The sequence below is a fragment of the Lethenteron reissneri genome, chromosome 22 (assembly GCF_015708825.2).
Source record: "Lethenteron reissneri isolate LAM-NWPU_2019-01 chromosome 22, ASM1570882v1, whole genome shotgun sequence".
In the NCBI taxonomy this organism is placed as follows: domain Eukaryota; kingdom Metazoa; phylum Chordata; class Hyperoartia; order Petromyzontiformes; family Petromyzontidae; genus Lethenteron; species Lethenteron reissneri.
Window position 1 is genome coordinate 433,255 of NC_083800.1, and position 23,322 is coordinate 456,576.

The 23,322-nt window shown below is 52.2% G+C and overlaps 1 protein-coding gene and 1 long non-coding RNA gene across 3 annotated transcripts in view; one reads left to right on the forward strand and one right to left on the reverse strand.

Moving 5' to 3' along the window:
• Positions 1 to 6,296: 6,296 nt before the first annotated feature.
• Positions 6,297 to 8,890, reverse strand: LOC133345445 (uncharacterized). Its single transcript, XR_009755443.1, has 3 exons — positions 8,736 to 8,890; positions 7,486 to 7,631; positions 6,297 to 6,435 (listed from the first exon to the last, which is right to left on the reverse strand). It is a non-coding gene; the product is annotated as an uncharacterized LOC133345445 (long non-coding RNA).
• Positions 8,891 to 8,952: 62 nt separating this feature from the next.
• Positions 8,953 to 23,322, forward strand: part of RAB28 (RAB28, member RAS oncogene family) — a 30,818-nt gene continuing 16,448 nt past the window's right edge. The window contains exons 1-4 of one of the 2 annotated variants that reach the window (XM_061556176.1): positions 8,953 to 9,210; positions 13,014 to 13,110; positions 16,533 to 16,621; positions 18,752 to 18,881. In XM_061556176.1, the coding sequence (XP_061412160.1) occupies positions 9,133 to 9,210; positions 13,014 to 13,110; positions 16,533 to 16,621; positions 18,752 to 18,881 (394 nt within the window). In that variant the 5' untranslated portion in view covers positions 8,953 to 9,132. The remainder of the gene's footprint in view (positions 9,211 to 13,013; positions 13,111 to 16,532; positions 16,622 to 18,751; positions 18,882 to 23,322) is intronic. The other variant, XM_061556177.1, reaches the window with a different exon arrangement.

Genomic DNA, 23,322 nt, shown 5'->3' on the forward strand with positions numbered 1-23,322 from the left:
TTCACTCCTCATGGCACTTGTCCCGACAGTCTGTAGAGGCTACACGGGGGATCTTTGTATGTGTGTGCTCGTGTCAAGTACGCGTGCGTGCACGAGCGGCGTGCCGCCCTCGCCACGGGGACTGTGACCACGTGGTGCGCAGTCTCCCCGGCGCGCTTCGTGGGGGCGTTCGCTGCCCGCTTGGTGCAGAGCTTCGCGGTTCGACTCCGGGCAGCAGTATTCATCAGGCCGCCCTGATTAATACTGCGGCCTATGTATTAACAATAAAATACGCTTAACTGTACAGAAACTCAACACACACACACATATATATATATATGCAATAGGCGACGTTTAGGACAGTAGACCCTCTTCATCGCACGTAAGATGATGGCTTCACAATTTAACATTTAAGATCCAGTGACGAAACGGCGTCACGGTCCAAGTAGTGAAACATGACACTGTAAATTAATCACTCAATCGGGATCAGTACACACAGCAGTAAACGCAGCAGTACTCATAGCATTAGTACACACAGCATTAGCACACACAACATTAGCACACATAGCAGTGCACACACAGCAATACACACAGCAGTACACATATCATTAGTACACACAGTATCAGTACACACAGTATCAGTACACACAGTATCAGTACACACCGCACATACAGCAGCATACACAGTAGTACAGAACTGCACACACATAAGCACACAACAGCTACAGAAACTATAGCGCCCACACCACAGATGCTCATGATGTGATGTTATTTATCTTGATTTTAAATAAACGATGCTATTAGTCGATGCTGTTAGTCGATGCGTGATTTCACCCAGAGCGCCCGATAAACGTAGTGGAGCGTTGGTGCGAAATAATCTGAAAACCAAATAAACAACTCCACCTCGGGCTTTCTTACAGATAAATAAAAATACATTTATATTTAGCACTTCAACCTATCGGGCTTCCACACGCAACACTCTGGGTTTCGCCTGCCTGGGCGCATCAGAAGAGCCGGGTCTATTATATATTTATATATATGTGCGTGTGTCTAGGGCGGAGCGGTGATTAGCGCACTGCACTACGAACCCGGCGATCCGAGTTCGATTCCCACTCACGACCAGTAATTGGTCCGAGGGATCCGCGAGGTCGACTCAACCTGTAATGAGTATAGTACCTGATGCGGTGTGTGAACATTCCCACTGGGGAGAGAAAGGCGGCCGGGCGTAGCGACACCAACCCTGAGTGTGCACCCTATTCAGGCCGTGCGGGGGGCACGTTGGTAAATAACTAAACAATCGCTACGGTTCATACACATTCCGAACCGGTAATATATTCTGGAAACGGTTACCAGTTTAACCGGTTATCGTTTAAAACCCGAACATTTTTCACCGTAGCATCTCGATGATAACATTTCGTCATATGATGAAATCGTTCACGTGTGGATGAATATTTTCGAGGGCAGCCCGTCCTACAGAGGGGGTGAATTTCCCTTTGAAAATTCCACTTAAAACTCAATCGCTGCGTCCTGGAAGCGACTTACGATTTTGTGTTTAAATCTCAATTCTGAATTGGGCAGTGAGCGCGGTTCCCCGACTCGAGTGAGCGGAGAATGCTCGGCCAGTCGCTCCACCGCTCGCACAACGCGCGTGCTGTGTCGGGTGGTGCACGGTCTTGACGACACAAACGTGGCCAGATCGTGACGTGGCCTTACCCGAACATCACGTGTGCATCAAGGATTGACGAGCTGATTTTGATTTGTCCTGTCCGAGAGAAGGAATCGTTGTAAGGATGGACGAATACCCCTGATCGATCCCATCACGGTCAGTCAGAACGAACGGCACTTACTCCAACCACATGATCATTGGACAACTAACGCTTGTATAATATATATGCAGTGTACGAACGTGTATGTGTGCCTAGTAAATGTCTATGTGTACACCCTGTGTATATATAGAGAGAGTGTGTGTAGTATATGTCTGTGTGTGTGTGTACACCCTGTATATATAGAGTGTTTGTGTGTGTAGTAAATGTCTATGTGTGTGTGTACTGTAGTGTATGTCTATGTGGGGGGGGGGGGGGGGGGGAGGGAGCGGTGGCGCAGCGGTTAGCGCATTGCACTACGAACCGGGCGAACTAGGTTCGATTCAGCACCAACTAGGTCGACTCAGCCTTAAATTAGTGTTGTGGTGTGTCGAGAGACAAAGGCGGCCGGGAGTGGAGCTGACGAAAACTCGTGCCAGCCTTAATAGGTGCTCACAAATAGCACTTGCCCCCAACCGTCTGCCAAGGCTATACGGGGGTCTTTGTGTGCAGTACTTTTACATGCAAATTAGTCCTTCCAAACTCGGCGTGGTTGTGCGGTTAATTTATTACAATCATACCGGATTGTAAGACGTACTTCGTTCCCCCGCTGCGTCATGATGCGACCCGGGGTGCGTCTTCTCCTCCGGTGGGCGTGTGGCCTGATTCGCGAACGTTGAGTGACGCCGGGAACAAGTTTGGGGTGCGTCTTACTTTCCGGAGCGTCTTATACTCCGGAGAAGGCGGTAAATAACCACGTGTCGGTACAACGTCTGACCCCTCAGGGAAATCCGTCTTATGAAATGCGTGCGATGTTCAATGACAATGCGGCATATACAGTATATAGACACGTGCGTTCGTGACGGCTGCCGATACTCTTGCTGCTGCTCATTATAACTCTGCGATCATTGAGACAACCACTCTATTTTACACTCAACACATAGAGCAACACAACATCAACAATATAGCCACACAACATCACTCATAGAGCAACACAACATCAACCTTACAGCAACACAACAACAACACATACAGCAACACAACATCGTATACAACATCGCAAGTACTCTTTGTTTTTTTTTCGGTAAAGTTACGTAGGTAAAAAACTAAATAAAATACATTAAAATGAAAACAACTAAATTAAAACAAATCACGGCGTTTCGAAGGCAACACAAGCCTCCGTCATCAGGTGGCTGCTCCAGCAAAATTGCTGTCGCGTATGAAGAGAGCTATTTCTGAGACGCAGGTGCCATCATGAACAATCTAAATGATCACCAAACAGACTCCACGCCTCCTCCTCCTCCGCATATAACGGTGATTATTGTATACCTCCTATCAGCCGTATGGCCCTTCCTTCCTTCTGGACGTGCGTCTCAGCAGCAGCAGCAGCAGCATTGGTTCAACACAAACAACAACTCCGACATCCAGTGTCTCCTCATCAGCAGTGCTCAGGCTTGCTTCAAATGTATGCGTCGTTTCTGTAATCATTGTTGCATTTTGAATGCTAAGATTACATATATACACAGACACAGTGTGAAAGCTAACGTGTATTTATTTGTTTTGTAAATATAAATACTTTAACGGTGCGAGTCGGTGTAACTGTATCTGACATACAGAGCTGGGTGAGTGACCGGCGTGAATTCTCATGATGTTCTAAATGAAATATTTTTAAAAACATTTCACCAGGTAAGGCCCACTGAGCTACAAAGGATATGCCAACGAAGTGGCTTATGATATGTAAGTGTATAGCAGTGGTGTTGGGTCTCGAGCGGCGAGGGCGCCTCGTGGGTGATGAGAATCCTCGCGCTGTTGGAGACTCGCGAGGGCGCGGAGTGGATTCTTTGCTCTTCGCGCTAAACACACAAACACACACCACACACATCACACACAAACACACATCACACACAAACACACAAACACACATCACACAAACACACATCACACACACACAAACACACAAACACACATCACACAAACACACAAACACACATCACACAAACACACAAACACACATCACACACAAACATACATCACACACAAACACACATCACACACAAACACACAAACACACAAACACACACCACACACAAACACACAAACACACACCACACACAAACACACAAGCACACCAACACACCAACACACAAACACACAAACACACCACACACAAACACACACCACACACAAACACACAAACACACAAACACACATCACACACAAACACACATCACACACAAACACACATCACACACAAACACACAAACACACACCACACACAAACACACAAACACACACCACACACAAACACACAAACACACACCACACACAAACACACAAGCACACCAACAGACACCAACACACAAACACACAAACACACCACACACAAACACACACCACACACAAACACACAAACACACAAACACACATCACACACAAACACACATCACACACAAACACACATCACACACAAACACACAAATACACAAACACACACCACACACAAACACACAAACACACACCACACACAAACACACAAGCACACCAACAGACACCAACACACAAACACACAAACACACCACACACAAACACACACCACACACAAACACACAAACACACATCACACACAAACACAAACACACATCACACACAAACACACATCACACACAAACACACAAATACACAAACACACATCACACACAAACACACATCACACACAAACACACATCAAACACACATTGGTGAACCAAGTTCATCGCCTCCCGTGGAGTGAGAGGCTACAGCCGATAGAAAGCTAGCGAGACCACACGTGTATACACCCACACACACGTGTACACACACACACACATGTAATGTGCGCCAGAGCGGTGGAGCACTGGCTCGCGAGCTGGTGCTGTGTACCCGGTGCACGGAGTTCAACTCCCCGCCACTCATGGCGACATCCGTGGTGAGTGCGATGAGAAGCGGCCCTGGGCACCCACCTGGTGGAGTTTGGTCAACACCCTCCCCGCCGCGAGCCACGCGGCGTGGGGAGCCCTTCATGCAGCAGTGGATTGAGGGGCTCTGACGCCCGACTACTGCACGCACGTGTGTTTGTGGGTGTACGCGCACGTACACACACGTACACACACACTCTGGATGTGTGTGTGTACGTGTGTGTGATGGCACTACAAGGCAGGTTATTGTGACAAACTGTCAGCTTTACATAAACCCGTTTGGCGTTCCGTCATGTTAATAGCGCACACACACACATATATATATACACACACACGCCGATATATCTATATACGAAGGCAAAGGTCCCCTCTATTATCGCCTTAGCAGACTCTAGGGACAAGTGCTGATAGCGAGTACCTATGAAGGCCGGCACGGCACACGAGGGGGTGGGTGGCCAACACCACGACCGGCTGCCATGTCTCTCTAGTGGCGATGTTTACACATCGCGCCAGGTACTTATTTGAGGCTGAGTCGACCTAGGAGAGGCCCAGAACGGGTTCAGATACTTGTCACGGGGTCTCCGTGCGCGCGAATCGAACTCGGTTCGGAGGTGCTTAGCGCGCTAACCGCTGCACTACCGCTACACAGACACACAGACACACACACATACACACACATACACACACAGACACCCAGACACACAGACACACACAGACACACAGACACACACATACACACGCACACATACACACAGACAAAGATAAAAGATCTTTGTCTGTGTGTGAAGCGCTACCAACCAGTCGTGGGCCTCCCCTAGGTCGACTCAGCCTCAAATGAGTACCTGGTATGGTACGTTACCGTTGCCACTAGGGAGACAAAGGCGGTAGGGCGTGATACTGGCCACCCACCTCCCTCGTGTGCCGTGCCGGCCCTCATAGCTACTCGCTATCAGCACTAGCCCCAGGTGTATGATCAGGATATACGGGGATCTTTGTATTTGTTATGACTGTATGTTCTCCCCATTTCCTACGTGGGGGTTCTCCCCCAATAACAACATACAATCTACACATAATGTAACGGGCGTTGGCCAACACATCCCAATGCTGAAAACTTAACTGCAAAACGTCACACGCAGCAGCAGCAGCAGCATCGCCTCCCTCCTGTGGGAACGTGGCAGAACCCTCCCGATTGATAATAAGTCTTGGGACTCAGGGAGGCTTTCCTGGATGAACAATCGCGATTCTACGACACGGGTGTGATCCCATTGATAGCCGAATCGACTTCGCAAAGGAGATGCAAATACAAAGAATGGACAAATAATCACAGGAATGTGTATACTGCATTGCACACGTGATTTGTAAACCATCGGCAGTAAACCGGTAAATGTCTTCAGAATCGATGGTCAGGAGCCGGTTGTCGTGTCCAGGGCACCGATCGGGACGAGACTTCGTGCCCGCGATTCGGAGTTGCGTTTATTGCGCTCGGTGTTTCTCCATGGGCGGCAAATCGGTAACCGGTTTTTCTCACCGGTATTTAATGCGAATACCGGTAATGCAAAAACGACAGTTGTAACCACACCACTAATTGAACACTGGGTTTATTTTTCATCGTCAACCATAATTCAGTGCTGAATTGATCAAACTCGATCCGTTGAATGGGTGTCCTCGTGGAGCCATCAGCCACAAGGCGACGTCGCCCGGCCAATGCGCAGCACACCTCGCTGGAGAAGTAGAGAGTGGAGAAGTAGAGACACAAGGGGCAGACAGAATCTCACATTGACATCGAAAACAATCCACAGACTGTAGCCACGTACGCCAGACCAGGGCCACACGGTAACCCACTGAGGACTGCGCTCCTGCGACGAAGCGACACGAACTCTGTCCAGAAGGATTCTGGCGGTGGCCACGAGCAGAGCTCGACATCGGTGCTCAGCTCGTGACCCACACTGCCGTGCGCAGGGATAGAAGAGCCACACGCAGACACACACACAGCACGCACATACAGCACACACACACACACAGCACGCACATACAGCACACACACACACAGCACGCACATGCAGCACGCACATACACATGCAGGCAGACTCACACACACAGCACGCACATGCAGGCACACACACACACACAGCACGCACATACAGCACGCACATACACATGCAGGCAGACACTCACACAGCACGCACATACACATGCAGGCAGACTCACGCACACAGCACGCACATGCAGGCAGACACACACACAGCACGCACATGCACATGCAGGCAGACACACACACAGCACGCACATACACATGCAGGCAGACAGACACACTCACGCAGCACGCACATGCAGGCAGACACACTCACGCACACAGCACGCACAGGCAGGCAAGCACACACGCAGGCGGGCTCGCAGGCAGGGATCACGCACACACGTCCGCAGCACGCACGCAGGCACGTGTCCACACAAAGCAGCTATTATCTAGGAAAATAAACAACTCGGTGAGATTATTTATCTTCCAGCAAAACCAGTTAACGACGTCGTTACGAGCGTGCAAGGTAATTACCCCGCGGCGCCTCGCTGCGTAACCAAGAGGGACTATGTCGATCTGTCTGTGTGAAGTGTCTGTGTTCTGCCCCTGTTCTGCACGGGTTTCTTCCAGGTTCTCCGGTCTAAACAAATGAACGCACACACAATGTACGTGGCATTGTCCAAAAACATCCCGAAAATCGTAGCCAGAGCATCTTATACCACGAGCACCATTCATCCACGCCACCATCGTCTTTCACCTCGGTCAGATCCGGCAAATGCTGCACGGGAGACACACAGCGGCCTTCACGAGCTGCCCTGCACCATCTCCCACCATCCTTATAAAGGGAGGATCGCAGAGCATGGATGCTGCCGCCTTCCCGCTCGTCTGTGGTTCCTCCTCCTCCTGTGACGGCACGTTACGAGTTGACAGCATCACTATTCATATCACTAACTGCTCTAAGACTCACGTGGAGTTCCATAGAATCATAGAGACCCATGGACTCACACAGACCTACAATTACAGAGTATGCAATGCAGTGTACAGATATATAATTGCGTAACGTTTTCATGGGGAAAGTATGTTAAAGACTGAAATCGCATGATACATAAATAAAATATTGTGTTGATATCAGTGAAGATCATTTGTTGTGTTTTGAAAAGTAACCATAGTTATAGGACGGCGTTAACACATCACTTGGGTGTTAACACAACACTTTACATAAACAGAAATTTCAACACAAACACAGCAACTTTAACACAACAACTTTAACACAACACACAGAATCTGCAATACAAAATACACCAACTGGAACACAAACATCCATCCTAAACACGCCCCCGATTAGCACGGTTGGCTACGTACGGTGCGAAAGAAGTTCAACAGGACACATAAACCACGGCCACAGCTAACATACTTTATTGTTACTTCGTAAAAACATTGACAACTTAGTAGCCCAACGCACATGATTGTTATCTTACCCCCCCCCCTCACTACCGCCTCTGTCCTCCCAGCAGCAGCATACATAAGAACTCGTCTCATGTGCGACCCTCTCCTTCCTATGATGCCGCATGTGTGTGTTGAACTTCCTTCGCACCGTACGTAGCCAACTGCGCTGATCGGACGTGCGGGGAAGGACAACAAACTCAACTAAGCAAAGCAGTTCTCAAGAAACCACCCGCCACTCTCGGCGCACTCCCCGCGAGTCCTCGCGGGACGGCACCCGGTCATCGCGCGTCAAGCTCCATCGGCAACCCGCGGGTAACCTGCGAGTTTACCCCGCGGGTAACCTGCGAGTTTACCCCGCGGGTGACCTGCGAGTTTACCCCGCGGGTGACGAGTCCGCGAGCCGCTCATCACCGCGGATAAAGGAGCTCGTCCCGACACTGGCTCACGACGACAGCCGGGAGCCGGCCGGTGGGGGCGGGTCGCGTTGTGGTGGGGGAAGTGTGGGCACTCCCCGCCGGTCACAAGACGCCGAGGCCAGCGGTGAAGAGTAGGCCAAGGTACCCCGAGTCGAGAGAGAGGGGCTCCGGACGGGAGGCCCGCGGGCTTCCTGAGCGCCGCCGTCGCCTGGCGACCGCCGTTGCTTGGCGACCGCCATCAAAGCCGAGCGCCCTCCAACTCTGTTGCCATGGCGACCCGGGCAGAGGCAGCGGCTCCCGTCGCGCCGCACGCCCCGGCAAGCAGCCGCGCCACGCGCCGAGCGGCCCGCGCCCTCAACAGTCGCACACACACAGCGGCGACGACGACGACGACGACCACACAGACACAGAGACACAGAGACTCGAGAGAGAGAGAGAGAGATTCACGAGTCCCGCGCACTGTCACTGTAAAGCGTCCCCGTCGTGTCCGTGAGGACGCTCGCGGTCGCTAAGGGCCCGACTCTCGCGACCCGAGCCGAGCCATGTCCGACTCGGAGGAGGAGACGCCGCAGGACAAGCAGCTCAAGATCGTCATCTTGGGGGACGGCGCCTCTGGAAAGGTGAAGTATGACCCCCACCCACCCCACCCCCCACGGCTCTCACTCGCCACTCGATCCTGACCGAGGGAACGCCTCCCCGGGCTCTTACGGGATAGGCTCTTCTAGGATAGAAGGCTTCCCGGGGAGGGTGCGAGTCGCCCGGCGAATAATCTAGCCGAGCGCTCCCAAGTGCGCTACGGCCTACGCGTGGTCAAATGTGTTTGTTTGTTGTATCATTCATGTTAGCTTTGTGACGAATTAATATACTGCAGATATCGTGGTAATAGATGAGCTTGAGGTAAATACGACGATTGTATTCGCTTCACAGAGTCAATTACAAAATCGCGACACTTTGCTACGTGTGGTTGATTCTGTGCGTTCGCAGTCCTTCACAGGCGGACTTTAACGCTCATCATCATCACTCTTATTAAACTTAACACTAAACTGTCACCAGCCATGGCCAATCCACTGCTGGATGAAGGCCTCCCACAGCCGCTGCCTCTCACGATCCTGCGACTTAACAATCCAACCAGCAGCTGCGCACGATCTGAGTTCTTCGTTCCATCTCCTCGCAATGACTACCGTCGTGAATCTAACACCGTGGTGAATTATGGCTAAACAACTGCCGCCCCCATGCTGGATGCACCTAAGCAACCAATGTGTCAACAAACAATACTTAGTGTTTGCTCGTGCACCGCTGCCAACGCGGTATCACCAATACATGTGTTTAAGTATCCGTTATGTAAGTCTCGTGGGTGTAGCTCACCACAGTAGGATACGGGATGAGAGTACAGTATAATTAAGGGCTCATATCGGAGCAGAAACTCACATTTGTCAATAACATCGTGGCCCGAACAGGAAATTTACAGGACGCGACGTTTCGGGCAATTGTCCTTCATGGTCAAAATTAAAATGATGAGAAACCCTATTATAACAGAGTAATTGTGCAGGCCACAAAACCAGAAGTCCCAAACAACACATAAATATGTAAGGAATATTTTGCACAGAAGCAGTGTGCTGTCTGTGTGTTGGTTGAACCTCACGGCCCTTCAGAGTGCAGACACGTGCAACAAAGAAAGGTCGTTGCCCGCGTGTGTTGAGTTGTGTTTGTGACTGGCCTTGTGCGCATGCATCAGTGCCAGCGCAGTATCGCAGCAACGTGTTTGATTTATCATAGCAGACACTCGTCTGTTCTTGTTCATGATGGCTGTGCGTCCAGGAGCTCGATGCCAATGTGGAGGTGTGCGTGCCACGACGACAGGATTCAGAGAGAGAGAGAGAGAGTTCGTGTCGTGTTGCTGTTCCTCCTCCGTCGAAGGAGCGCAGGCGAAAGTGGTTCACCGCGTGGTGCATAGTCGGGCTTGCATGGCCACAGTCGCACTCCTGTGGTTTGTCTCTTACATAGCAGAACATGACAGAGGTGGGACAAAGTCATTGTTATGCAAGTCCAAGTCGAGTCTGAAGTCATCAAATTCATGACTCGAGTCTGACTCGAGTCCAAGTCACATGACTCGAGTCCACACCTCAGAGGTGGGACAAAGTAATTGTTATGCAAGTCCAAGTCGAGTCTGAAGTCATCAAATTCATGACTCGAGTCTGACTCGAGTCCAAGTCACATGACTCGAGTCCACACCTCAGAGGTGGGACAAAGTCATTGTTATGCAAGTCCAAGTCGAGTCTGAAGTCATCAAATTCATGACTCGAGTCTGACTCGAGTCCAAGTCACATGACTCGAGTCCACACCTCAGAGGTGGAACAAAGTCATTGTTATGCAAGTCCAAGTCGAGTCTGAAGTCATCAAATTCATGACTCGAGTCTGACTCGAGTCCAAGTCACATGACTCGAGTCCACACCTCTGGAACATGATATGCATAAATGTGCTTGATGGCGACACGACCAGCGGTAGTGCGTTCACTGCTTGTTGCAGAGGTTCGCAGTTCGAATCCGACAGGCAGCCCTGGTTATCACTGTGGCGGTGTATTAACAATGACATAATATGCACCGTCTGCTTCCCAGCGAACGTTAAAGATCCAGTGAAGTCATTTGAAGAGAGGAGACCGTTACGTGCCGGCACCACGGTCCAAATTTGAAAAAATGACATCGCAAATAACTGAATTGGGCTCAGCAACATCGCCCCCTACTGTGAAACTACTGCAGACTGTGCCTGTGCCTTTGTGATAGCATTGTGCTATGAGAATACTGCGAATGTCAAATGTATACAATAATAATTTGTTCACAGTCTAAAGCACTAATGTTGCCTTCTGGGCTCATATAAAAGTTTCAGGCAATGTTATATAAACAGGAGCCGCTTTATAATAGAAATCCGAGGCACAAAGGAGTTGGAATAGAGACATTGGGGATCGTTGCCTCAGCACTGCAGATATTGTGTCAGAATAAAAGTCCCACGTGCTAAGTTGAGTGAAACAATTTAAGTGAATTTCCCCTTGCGTCCCATCTCAGTCACTATACCCTAAAGTAAGGCAATCTTTCACTTAAGCTGTTTTATACAACTGTCCAAGGCTTTTGGGGTCCAATAATATTGAAAGCAGCGTTGCGGAGTTACACAACACCTTGGGTGTGTGGCCAGATTCATACCACACCACGAGTAAATCTGTGGATTTGATGGTGTGAAGTTGGTGAAGTTGATGTGTGTGATGTTGATGGTATTCATTTGATGTTCTGAAGTTGATGGCATGAAGTTGAGTGTGAATATGTCACTGTGAAGTTGATGTTATGAAGCTGACTATCTGAAGCAGATAGTGTGCAGTTGATTAGACAGCCAAATCTCCCATCAGCCACCCCACCCACGAGCACCCCCTCCACCGCCACCGTTCGCCCGTCAGCAAAGCCTAATTGAGTTCTGGGTGAGTAGCTCTAACGAGGAGGGACTTTGTAGTTTCTCGGTTGTGGCTTAATTGGCACTGGCGATGAGTGGCGGCGGTGGCGGTAGGGAACCCTGCTGCCCAGCTGTGCCAAACCACATGTGAAGAGACGCAGTTATTGATCTTGATCCACTTTGCGTACGATCAAATGAAATCGGGAGCAATTCACTTAAGCGCACGACGGTTACTGGAATTAAGGGTGGAATTTGACTGAAGATGAGCTCTGGGATTGAGCTGCAGTGTCCCTGGCAGGTGCAGACGGAAACGTGTTTAATGAAACTCGGACAGAGTAAATTTTGCGCATGAATTAAACACAAAGGTAAAGGTGCAACCCTGAAATTGCCTGCTCTTGTCACTGCTGGCAGTAGCGCCTCCACTAGTGGGAGCTCTAGAGAGCGCCCTTTAGAAGAGGTTATTAGTCCTCGGCTTCCAAGCTGGCCAACACGTCTCGGGAAAGGTGGGAGTACCCACACTTTGCCCCACCCCACGCGCCTGCCGAGCAGAGACGAACCGCAGTGGTACTCGGACTTTGTGCCACTGGGTGGACAGAGGCGGTGGCGAAGGATTTACGAATTTTCCCGCATTGGTTCAATTGGCACGCTGGGAGGTGGAGGGATGAGGTGTAGTGAAACGGCATCGGATTTGAATGTGTTGTGGTATCTTTATTTTTAGTAAGTGCTGTTAGCGACTACCTATTCAGGTCACCACGGCACACGGGGGGCGGGGGGGGGGTTGGCAACCACACGCCCAGCCGCTTTTGTCTCCCCAATGCTGATGTTTATACACTGTGCCAGCTACTGATTTAAGGCTGAGTCGACTTAGGGGAGGCCCTGGAGCATCACTCATGTTGACCGTGAGGCGAAATTGAAGTTCGGTTCGCCGGGTTCCCAGTGCGGTGCGCTAACCACTGCGCCACCGCTCCCCCCCACCGTGCACTCACAGACGTCTCTGGCGACGCGCTTCGCCCAGGAGGCGTTTGGCAAGCAGTACAAGCAGACGGTGGGGCTCGACTTCTTCCTGAAGCGCATCACCCTGCCTGGTGAGGCCGGGACCCTGCACCACACGCCGCCAACGCCACCCCGACCTTCTTGCTGGGCGTCTCTGTTTAAACTCGCGGGCGTCGTGGACACGGCGCCCACACCGCGGCGGCCTGCCAGGTGCGGCCAGTGCCGTGCGTGGCCGGTGGTCTCGGTGGTCTCGGTGGGGAGGAGGGCTGGGGTGGGGGAGGAGGTGCTGTAATTGGAACGTAACAGCATACAATGGCAGCACTGTTCTGTTTTACCGCGCGCAACAATGGGTGAGCGTGAAAGATACAGAGCCAAACACTGAGCAAACACTTGGCGCGGGCTGAGTGAAGGAGGTGGGAGTTGAGGCGGTAGGAGTAGGGGTTGAGCTTGGTGGTGGTGGTGGGGGGGGGGGGAGGTTTGTTTTGGTTTGTTTAATATTGTAAGAAAATATTTCTTTAGTGCCTGAAGTGGACAGGTGCTTCACAATGCGGCCGCGAGAGAGGGAGAGAGAGACGCACAAAACGCGATATTTGCCAGGGCATTCCGTGCGTCGAGTGCCGTCTGTAACAATGCTTACGATCGCAAGTGGATTACGATTGCAATCGTGAAACTGATACTCGCACACGCACCCACTCGCTCACGCTGCCTGAAGGGCACAAGGCAGTCGGAGAATACCCTGCAGGGCCGCAGGGGGCGGCGCAGCGGTGACACGCGGGCCGCCTCCCAGCACGAAGAACCACGGTTCGACTCCCGACTCGGATGCCCCTCCCTTTGGGGAGTTTGCATGTTCTCCCCCTCTTCTGCAAGTGCGAGTGAGTGTATGTGTGTGCCTTGTCAGCCTCTATTAAGGCGCTCGTCAACAGCACTTGCCCCAACAGTCTTGTTAAGGCTATACAGGGGATCTTTGTCTTTGTGTTTTGCAGACCTAGTCTCCAGTCGATTCACAGTAGGGGTAGATGCTGCTCTGTGTAATTCCCATTCAGTAATTTGCAGGTCATTTTCACATTTGGACCGCGAAGCCAGCCACACAATGGCCTGCTCTTGCTTATGATGTCACGGGATGTTTAATATCCGCAGTGAATCAGACAGCGCATAGTATCTTACGGCCACCGAGTCAGTGTTGGCGAGGCGTGTGGAGGTTGTTGTAGGAAGTTTCAAGTTTATTTTGTGTGACCAGGGTGAGAACTCAAGGGACCGGCATAGAGTCTCGTTTGCAAGAGTGACCTGGGTCACCAACATGACAGAATAAAAAAACAAAGTGTACAGCAATGCAGTACAGCAATAGGAACAAAAACACTGTCAAACGAGGAATACAATTTTTGCAAAACATGAATAAAAGTTCAATCAACAGTAAATATGATATTTCCTGCAGTGCAAATCGACTCGGGAAGATCAGGTCCAGGTTCATCACTGCGCAAATCACCAAACATAGAAACATTAAACAGATATGGGTGACTTGTACTAACATGTACACAAACAAGGATATATGATATTAAAAGCAATTGCAAGTGAAGTAATTATAAATAATCGACAGCCTAGCATCAAGTTGTGATTGAGGTGGGAGAGGAATCCACGACATTCATGAAGCCGAGGAAGTTCCTCGACAGCAGTGTCCCTCGCCCTTCCCACCGGCCTCGGCAGCAAGCAACTCGCCTGTAACTAGGCGACGCAGATTCCCCCGATAGCCTTAACAGGCTGTGAGTGCTGTTAGCGAGCACAAAGGGGTGTCCTGGGCAGTGCCACGCCCGGTCGCCTTTGTCTCCCCAATGCCGATGCTTGCATACCACAACAGGCACTTATTTTAGACTGAGTCTACCTAGAGGAAGGCCCAGGACTGGTTCAGATATTTGCCATTGCAGTGTGCTAACCACCGCACCACCGCTCCCCACATATATACAGACACATGGTAACCTTCAATCAACAGTGCAGATTTGAGAGAAGCCTTTTTGTCGGAACTCAATGGAGGAGAAGGTGGTGGTGGCAGAGGAGAAGAAGAAGAAGGCGGAGGTAGAGGAGAGGGAGAATGAGGTAGACGATGAGGGAGACTCGGGAAGGAGGAAGATGAGGATGTCGACAGATGAGGAGGTTGATGATGAAGGGGAGGAGGTAGAGAAGGAGGCAGTGCTGTAAACATGTTTGCTAAAGGAACACCTCCGAATGTATTTCCCATGAATTTAATCGCGTGCTCATCTGTAGCGGGTTCCACTCAGATGGAGATGCTCAGCGAAGCGGCCAGGCAGGAATGTAAACTCAGCGCCTTGCCGTGCCGCTTCAGACGCATTCCACGGCGACAGGTCCCAGTGCGACGGCGCTCCTCATATCCGCCGGCAAGTTTGCGGCGCTAAAACGGCAGATCCCTTTATCTGCGAATTTCTGTGATAATTTCGTTAGCGAGATGGCGTTGTTTCTGATAGAGTTGCCCTCCTCCTCCACGCCGGGGCGTCTCGGGGCGCTTCAAGCACGAGAAGCGACTCACGTCGTCGCATCTCGTCTCCTAAATCAGATAGGGGACCCCCAGTGGCAGCTGTCCCTGTATGACGTCATGTGAGTCGGTCACCAGCCTGCGAGCGGACATTAGTCTGCCAGCAGGGGGCAATGATTGCTACTGAGTGTGTAATCCCAATTGAGTACTCTGCAATATAATTTGAGAAAGTTGATTTGTTTGAGTTCGATGGGAAAGTGCGAGGCTCAGTGGGGAGCGGCATTGCGTGGCACCCAGTGGCGTCACGCTCGTTGGGTCGGAGACGCATTCCACTGCTTCGTGATGCTAATGACTTGAAGATCTGAAAAATATTAGAAAATGTCCTGAGAAATCGCACATCTGAAAATGTTTAATCCAATGTACATCCCTGGTAAACTCGGATAATCAAATTCATTTGCCGCAGTCCTGCGAGGCGACTTCTAGCCATGAACACGTGTGGATAACAGTAACTGCTCCCAGTGGCAGACAACACAGATCATGGGGTGATTCTCCTTGCGGCACAATTCATCTCATTATCCACACTAAACCACGGACAATTTAGCTCCTGCGATGACCACTTCTACGAATCGTCATCATCAGCCATGGTCTATCCACTGCACACTTTTTGTTCCATCGTCTCTTTGTCGCTGTCCAGGTGTCCGATCCGCACGTCATAGCGAGCGACACAGACCCATTGAAAACCCACTTCTTCCAGCATTTTGCTGTGTTGCTTTTTATTTTCAAGTTCGGTTTTTCTGCAGCCGAATGCGGAAAATATTCCCACATTCCCAACACGACTCCCGTAACTCGGCAAAAGTGACGGACATCAAAGATGTTGTGGATTGAATAGAAGTTGCGCTTAATTAGAGTTGCGTACAGGAGGATTTCACTGTGATGCGTGGAAGCACCGCTCCTTGCTCACACTTGTCTTCCCTTCGACTCCCACCCCTTTCTTGCCCCCCCCCAACCCCGCACCACCCTGGGCTCCCCTAGGGAACGTGAGCGTCACGCTGCAGGTGTGGGACATCGGGGGGCAGACTCTGGGGGGCAAGATGCTCGACAAGTACATCTACGGAGCGCACGTACGTACAGCCTGAATGCACTGTTGGAGCGAGGGCTGTTAGCGAGCACCTATGAAGGCCGGCACACGAGCGTGTACGTGGCCAGCACCATGCTGTACCATGCCCGGCCGCCTTTGTCTCCCCAGTGCTGATGTTTACACACTTCACCAGGAACTCATTTAAGACTGAGTCCACCTAGGGGAGGCGCAGGACCAATTCAAATGTTCTCCACTATTATTGGTCGTGAGCAGGAATCGAACTCGGGTGGCCGGATTCATTGCACAGCATGCTCACCACTTCCGCACCCATGTTGTACACATGTACACATGCGTGGGTACACATACGCACATATACACGTGCAAACACAGCTACACACACAAATGTACGCACAAACACCTAGATGTGCAAAGACAAAGAGACCCCGCCGCTGGGGTGAGTGATCGTCCTCTGCTGGTAGTTGTCATCGCGCGTGTGACTACGGGACGCGCCACGCGTCAACGTCCCGACACCTCCGCTGGCAGCGGTGTCGTGGCAGAGAGGGGGGCAGAGCACAGGGAGGGGGGTGGGGGCGTGCGTGTGCCAGAGTGTGTGCGCGTGCGAGAGAGTGTGTCTTTGTTTGAGCATGTGAGCGAGAGAGAGTGTGTGTGTCAGCGTGTCTAGGTTTGCGTTTGATTGGGTGTGTGTTTGTTTCTGTGTGTGAGGAGCTTTGTGAGTGCGTGTGAGTGTGCGATTGAGAGTGAATGTGAGAATAGGTGAGGGAGGGGTTGTGAGAGTGTCAGTGTGTCAGGGTGTAAGCGTGTGTAAGCGTGTGTAAGCGTGTGTAAGCGTGTGTAAGCATGTTTGTGTGGTGGGGAACGGTGGAAAAGTAGTTCAGCACATTGTGCTACAAAGCCAGCGGCCCGAGTTTGATTCCTGCTCACGGCCAACATTCATGACCAGTATTGAAATCGGTCCTGGGTCTTCCGTAGTTCAACAGCCTTAAATGAGTACTTGGTGTGTAAACATCAACACTGGGAAGACAAAGGCGCCCTGGTGTGGTGTCGAACACCCACCCCCTCTCGTGTGCCACGCCAGCTTTCCAAGGTGCTCATTAAGAGCACTTGTCCCAACGGCCTGTTAAGGCTACATTGGGGGATCTTTGTCTTTGTGTGAGTGGTAACCGCGCAGCGACCCGGGTTTGGCGGTGGCAGACCAGAACGGGTTGTTGTATGCTGGCTGGGGCCCATGTGGGTGTGTGTGAGTAGGTGTGGAGGTGAGGGTGCGTGCGTTTATGTGTGCAAGAGTATGTGTTTGAGAGACTGTGTGCAAGAATGTGTATGCAAGTAAGTGTGTGTGTGTGTGCACGTATGAAAGGTTAGTTTGTGACAGGGTGCGTGTTTGAGTGTGTGCGCGCACGTGAGCGTGTGCCAGTGTGTATGCGTATGTGTGAGTGTCTGAGTGTGTGCATAAACGAGTGTGCCTGTGCATAATGGCATAGTTATTCCCACTCTGCACTAAGAATCCATCCGCCTGCACTGGGCCTCTCTTAGGCCAACCCAGCCCGAAATACTGACAGTGTAACATGTACGGCCCTTTTGTCTTTCTCTTGAGGCCATGTGAGTCACGGGAATTATTTCATCATACTTCACCACGCTGGTCAATGCGGGTTGGTGGAGTGTGTCGATGTCAGAATTTCGATGTGATGCCAGCGTCCCCGTCGTTCCCTCGCTGACCATTGCGGCCGTCAGGGCGGCAGGGGGCTGGTAACACCCGCGCTTCACAGCAAGAGGGGCCGGGGTTCAATTCCTGACCCAGGTGCCACTATTTGAGTGGAGTTTGAATGTATTCCTCCTGTTCTGCAGAGTGTGAATGTGTGAGTGTTTGGATGTTGTATGTTCTCTCCTTGTTCTGCATGGGTTTCCTCTGGATTCTCTGGTTTCCTCCCGTCGCAAAAAAATACACATATCCCATTGCTAAGAAGTTAACTGCTAAAAATTGAAAAATTAGGATCGCACACAGCAGCAACAACATCACCACCTAACTACGGAAGCTTGGCAGGACCCTCCTGAAAGTCCTGAGACTCGGTGAGACTTTCCAGGGTAAATCGCTACGAAACAACAACAACAACTTGAATAATAATAACAGTCGCCTGCCAACACGGCTGTGTCACAGGGCGTGCTGCTCGTGTACGACATCACCAACTACCAGAGCTTCGAGGACCTGGAGGACTGGCTGGGCATGGTGCGCAAGGTGAACGAGGAGGCTGAGCGGCAGCCTAACGTCGCCCTGGTCGCCAACAAGAGTGAGGACGCGGTCGCCTATCCGCGAGGGGCGGGAGGTTGGGGGGGATGGGGGGGGCCTGGCTAGCCTGGGCTCCAGGGTCGCGTGTTTGTTATCAAGACCACGCTGGTGGAGGAGAGGGGGAGAGGAGAGAGGGACAGAAGGATGAGTGGAGAGAGGAGATGAGGGAAATGGAGATGAGAGAGGGCATGTGGAGTAGAGAGAGGGTGAGCGGATGTAGATCGAGGGGTAGTGTGGGAGTTGCGTTGGGTTTGCGTTGGGGTTTTGTGCGGGTTGGATTGGGATTGAGAGAGGGTTGCATTGGGGTCGGTCACATTGGGGTTGGTTGCGTGGGGTTACGCGGGATTGCGTGGGGTCACGTGAGAGTTGCGTGGGGTTGCGTGGGTTGACCCGCGTGCCTCCTGTCAGAGCGTGCCATCTCCTGGGCCGTCTCCCAGGCCCCGCTGTGGCCACCGGCCGTGTGGCCCCTGGGCAGGAGCCGTGCCGCCTGACGGGCCTCGTTGGGCCGATGAGCCCGTTGGCTTCTTGTCCCGACTTAGAACGGCGTGAGTGACGCTGCCGCCGTTGACTTGGTGCTCGGGTTGGGGAGCCGAGCGGACAGCTGGGAGCCCCGTGGTCGGGGGGGGGGAGAGGGGGAGGAGGAGCTGGGGTGGGGGTGGGCCTTGCGTTGGCTCCAAACGCCCCCCCCCCCACGAACGTGGCACCACGATGGTGACATTGGCTCACAGGATGCCAGACTCGCAGCATTCGTATCTGTTGCCTTGTGTTTTAATTAAATTCCTATGCACGTGTGTATGTGTGAAGAACACCGGACGTGTGTAGGCAAGGGTTGGTGGATCACGTGGGGAGCGGTGACGCAGTGGTTAGTGCACTGTGCTACGGAACCCGCTGACTATAGTTCAATTTCCGCTCACGGCCTACATTGGTGACCAATCATCCGAGCTTCATGTAGCCTTGAATGAGTACCTGGCGTGGTGTGTGAGCATTAGCACCTGGAAGACAAAGGCAGCAGGGCTGACGTGATGATAGCCACACCACCCCATTGTGTGCCATGTCGGCTTTAATAGGTGCTTGCTAACAGCACTGACCCCTGCAGTCTGTTAAGGAAATAGGGGGAATCTTTGTCCGTTGTGTTTGTGTATAAAGAGGATGGCAGAGCTCCCAGTAGTGACATGAGTTCTAATCCTGCTCAAGGTCAAGTTACTCCTATCTGTGTAGATCACCTCTGCACCATTGCTTCCCACATTCATACACGCAGCACACACGCAGATTCCCAATGCAGCCTTGACGAGATGAGTGTTGTAGCGAGCGCCTGTGAAGGCCGGCACACGAGAGTGTGGCGTGGCCAACACCACGTCCAGCCAATCTTTGTCTCCGCTGCGCCGATGTCTATAGACCGCACCGGATACTTATTTAAGGCTGAGTTGACCTAGGGGAGGTCCCAATTCTAAGCGCCCAAGAGAGGAGCGTTACGCTCAGTCTCTGTCCAGTTGGAGACAGAGGGAAATGTCCCCACCTGCTCTACTGCCTTATGTGGGCCACACAAAGGTGTGCAGGCGCGGTGCCGGCCACACCAGCTCCTCACGCCTCGTACCGGCCTCAACAGCTGCTCGCTAACAGCACTTACCACCACACCCTATGTAGGCTGCACAGGCGAGCTTTGTGTGTGAGCGTGAATCGTGCGTAGCAGTTTGGTAGTGGTGAGAGCTCTATGAACCCAACCACGGCTCACGTCAGCGGCCATTATCGTAACCAACCCCGGTTTGGGAGTTTCACAAACGTCTTGGCGATCCACCAACCCTCACCTTACATAGTGCCCGGTTGCAGGTGTGCGGCATAGCCACCAGCGCCACCACAATCCCACGCCTCCCCAGGGGAGCGGCCTCGCGGCGTGGCCGTGCTGGCCGTGCCAGGTGCAGGCTGGCACGGCCGTGCTGGCCGTGCCAGGTGCAGGCTGGCACGGCCGTGCTGGCCGTGCCAGGTGCAGGCTGGCGGGCGAGCCAGCAGCTACATTGTCCCGCACGCCGAGGTCGTGCCGCGTGTGGGGAGGGCGTGGGAAGCCGCGCGGAGGTCGCAACACCCCCAACGCCCTCGGATGTTCCACTCCTGCTCCTCCATCGTCACGGTCACTACCGCCACCAACGCCACCGCTTAGTCATTTGCGGTGCTAATTTTCTAGAATTTGGCCATTTTTAGCCCGCGGTGCCGGCACACGACGGCCTACTCATTTCAATTGACGTCACGGGATCTTTACTGGCCACCGTGAGAGAAATGGATGGCGCTTACATCGTCTTTTATGGTCAATAGGCACCGCAGTATTACCTCTGCAATTGGGGCGGCGATGCGGTCCAACGGTGGTGCGCTCGCCGCTTATCGCAGAGGTTCTGCAGGCCGCCCTGGTTACTTTGGCAGTGTGTACTAACTGTACAGTGCAGCACTTTACAGCGGACAATTAGAGGTCCCGTGATGTCGTGAGCAAGAGCAGGTCATTGTGTCCCAGCATCACTGTCCAAGTTCGCCAGATTGTAAACTCACACCGCAAATCACTCAATTGGGATCGCACGCAAGGCAGCAACATCGCCCCCTGACTGTGAAACTCCTGCAGACCACGTCGATGGCTCGCGCTATGAGCACGATGGCGCCTGCACCGAGTGAACACCTTAGTTACCGTCACGATCGTCTTCACTACCGCTGGGCCCCGGTTAGCGGGAGAGGTTGCCTCGTGGCCGACAGGGCTGTTAGCGGGCCGCGTCGGACGGAGCGTGGTGAGGCCGTGCCCAAGGGCCAGGCTCGACATCCCTTAATGAGATTTCTCAAATCCACGGCAGACAGACAGCGAGGGAGAGCGAGTTATGCACACAAGCTGTTCCATATGGATCGGAGATCAGGGAAAAAAATTCAACCGGAGAACATGGAAAACATGGAAAATTAGACGTGTGGTTATGATTGTTCACACGTTTGTCTGGCCAGACCCTCCCGAGATCTGTTCAAATAATGGCCACTGATGTTAGCCATGGCCGGGAACTGAACTCAAGTGGCCAGGTGCATTTCTCAGTGAGATAACCGACTGCGCAACCGCTGTTCCCACGATGCACTGTGATCTGACGCATTGGAGGCGAGGGTTGGTGCATCGCGCAAAGATTTGCGAAACTCCCAAACCAGCTTCAGTTAAAATAATCGCCACTGATGTTGGCCGTGAGGAGGAATTGAACTCAGGCTGCCGATGTCCTCATACAGTGCGCTAACCACTATATACAGTCCTCAACATGAAGATAAAAACACCCCCTATAGCCTTAACATACGATTGGGGCAAGTGCTATAAACAAACACCTACTAAGGCTAGCACTTTGCACAAGGGGTTACTGCTCGCAGGAGCGGCTCGGAGGACAGGACTAGGTGCACCCAGCTCAGCTGTCAGGACAACGAGGAGTCAAGGAGAGGGAGGGGGGGGCCTTATAGCTCCTCTGAGCTGGGGCAGGCAAGGGAGGGGGGCCTGTTGGGGGTGGGGGGCTCTTCTCGCTTGGCGACGGCCCAGGAGGGCGTTGAGGATGTCTGTTTTGTGTCACGTGCACAGACGCGCGCACCTGTGGAGGCCTGGGACCACGGGGACTCATCCCGCCTGCCTTTGCAGCAGGGATGCTGTTTCCCCCGCGCAGCAGGAGTGGCGATTCCTTTGTAGTCTCAAGACTAACGAGTGCTGTTTTGGCCGGGATTTGAGTCGCTAGGAAGGCAGAGATTCTCTGTTTACTTTTAATATGGCAGCATCATTCTAGCAGATTATAGATTTTCGATCAAAACGCTGTCGACATCGTAACGCGTGCAGAGGAGTCCGCAGGCACGCGGGAGGCTGGCTAGGACCAGAGCCAACAAATGTCCAAGCTCTGTGGTTCTATATTGGGATGTTTGGGCAACTTTGTCGAAGAACAGCCGAGTAACGAGATGGAGATTAACCCACTTGCTGTACCTCTATCGTACTCTGAGCATAATCCAGAAGATTGTGACTTCGATGCCCACGAGCGGGGAGGGAGTCTTGAGGTCGTGTGCGTGATCCACCAACTCTCGCTGCCTCCAGACTTCCGGGTTCAGGCCACGTGAAGCGTAGTCGCCAGCGCCTGCCCTGTGCTGCTGGTGGCTGATAAGTCATTGCCAGCGTACAGCCGCCCCGCAGAGGATGACATATCCAGTGGAGATTACAATACAGCAAGGAGGTCCCACGCCTGTGTTCATGGCAAAGAGGCGCATTGTCTGCTGATTTATCTTGTTGCGTTTGTTCTCGCCACCAAGCTACTGATGAGTTTGCGTTGTGTTGTAGAGAGGTTTGCGTGAACCAGGCACCCATATCAAACAGAGAGAGGGTCCTTGCCTACAAACATCTGGCAGTTCACCAGCGTTGGTTCAAGTCTGCCTGCTGATGAGACGATGGAAGTCGACGTGTTTAACTT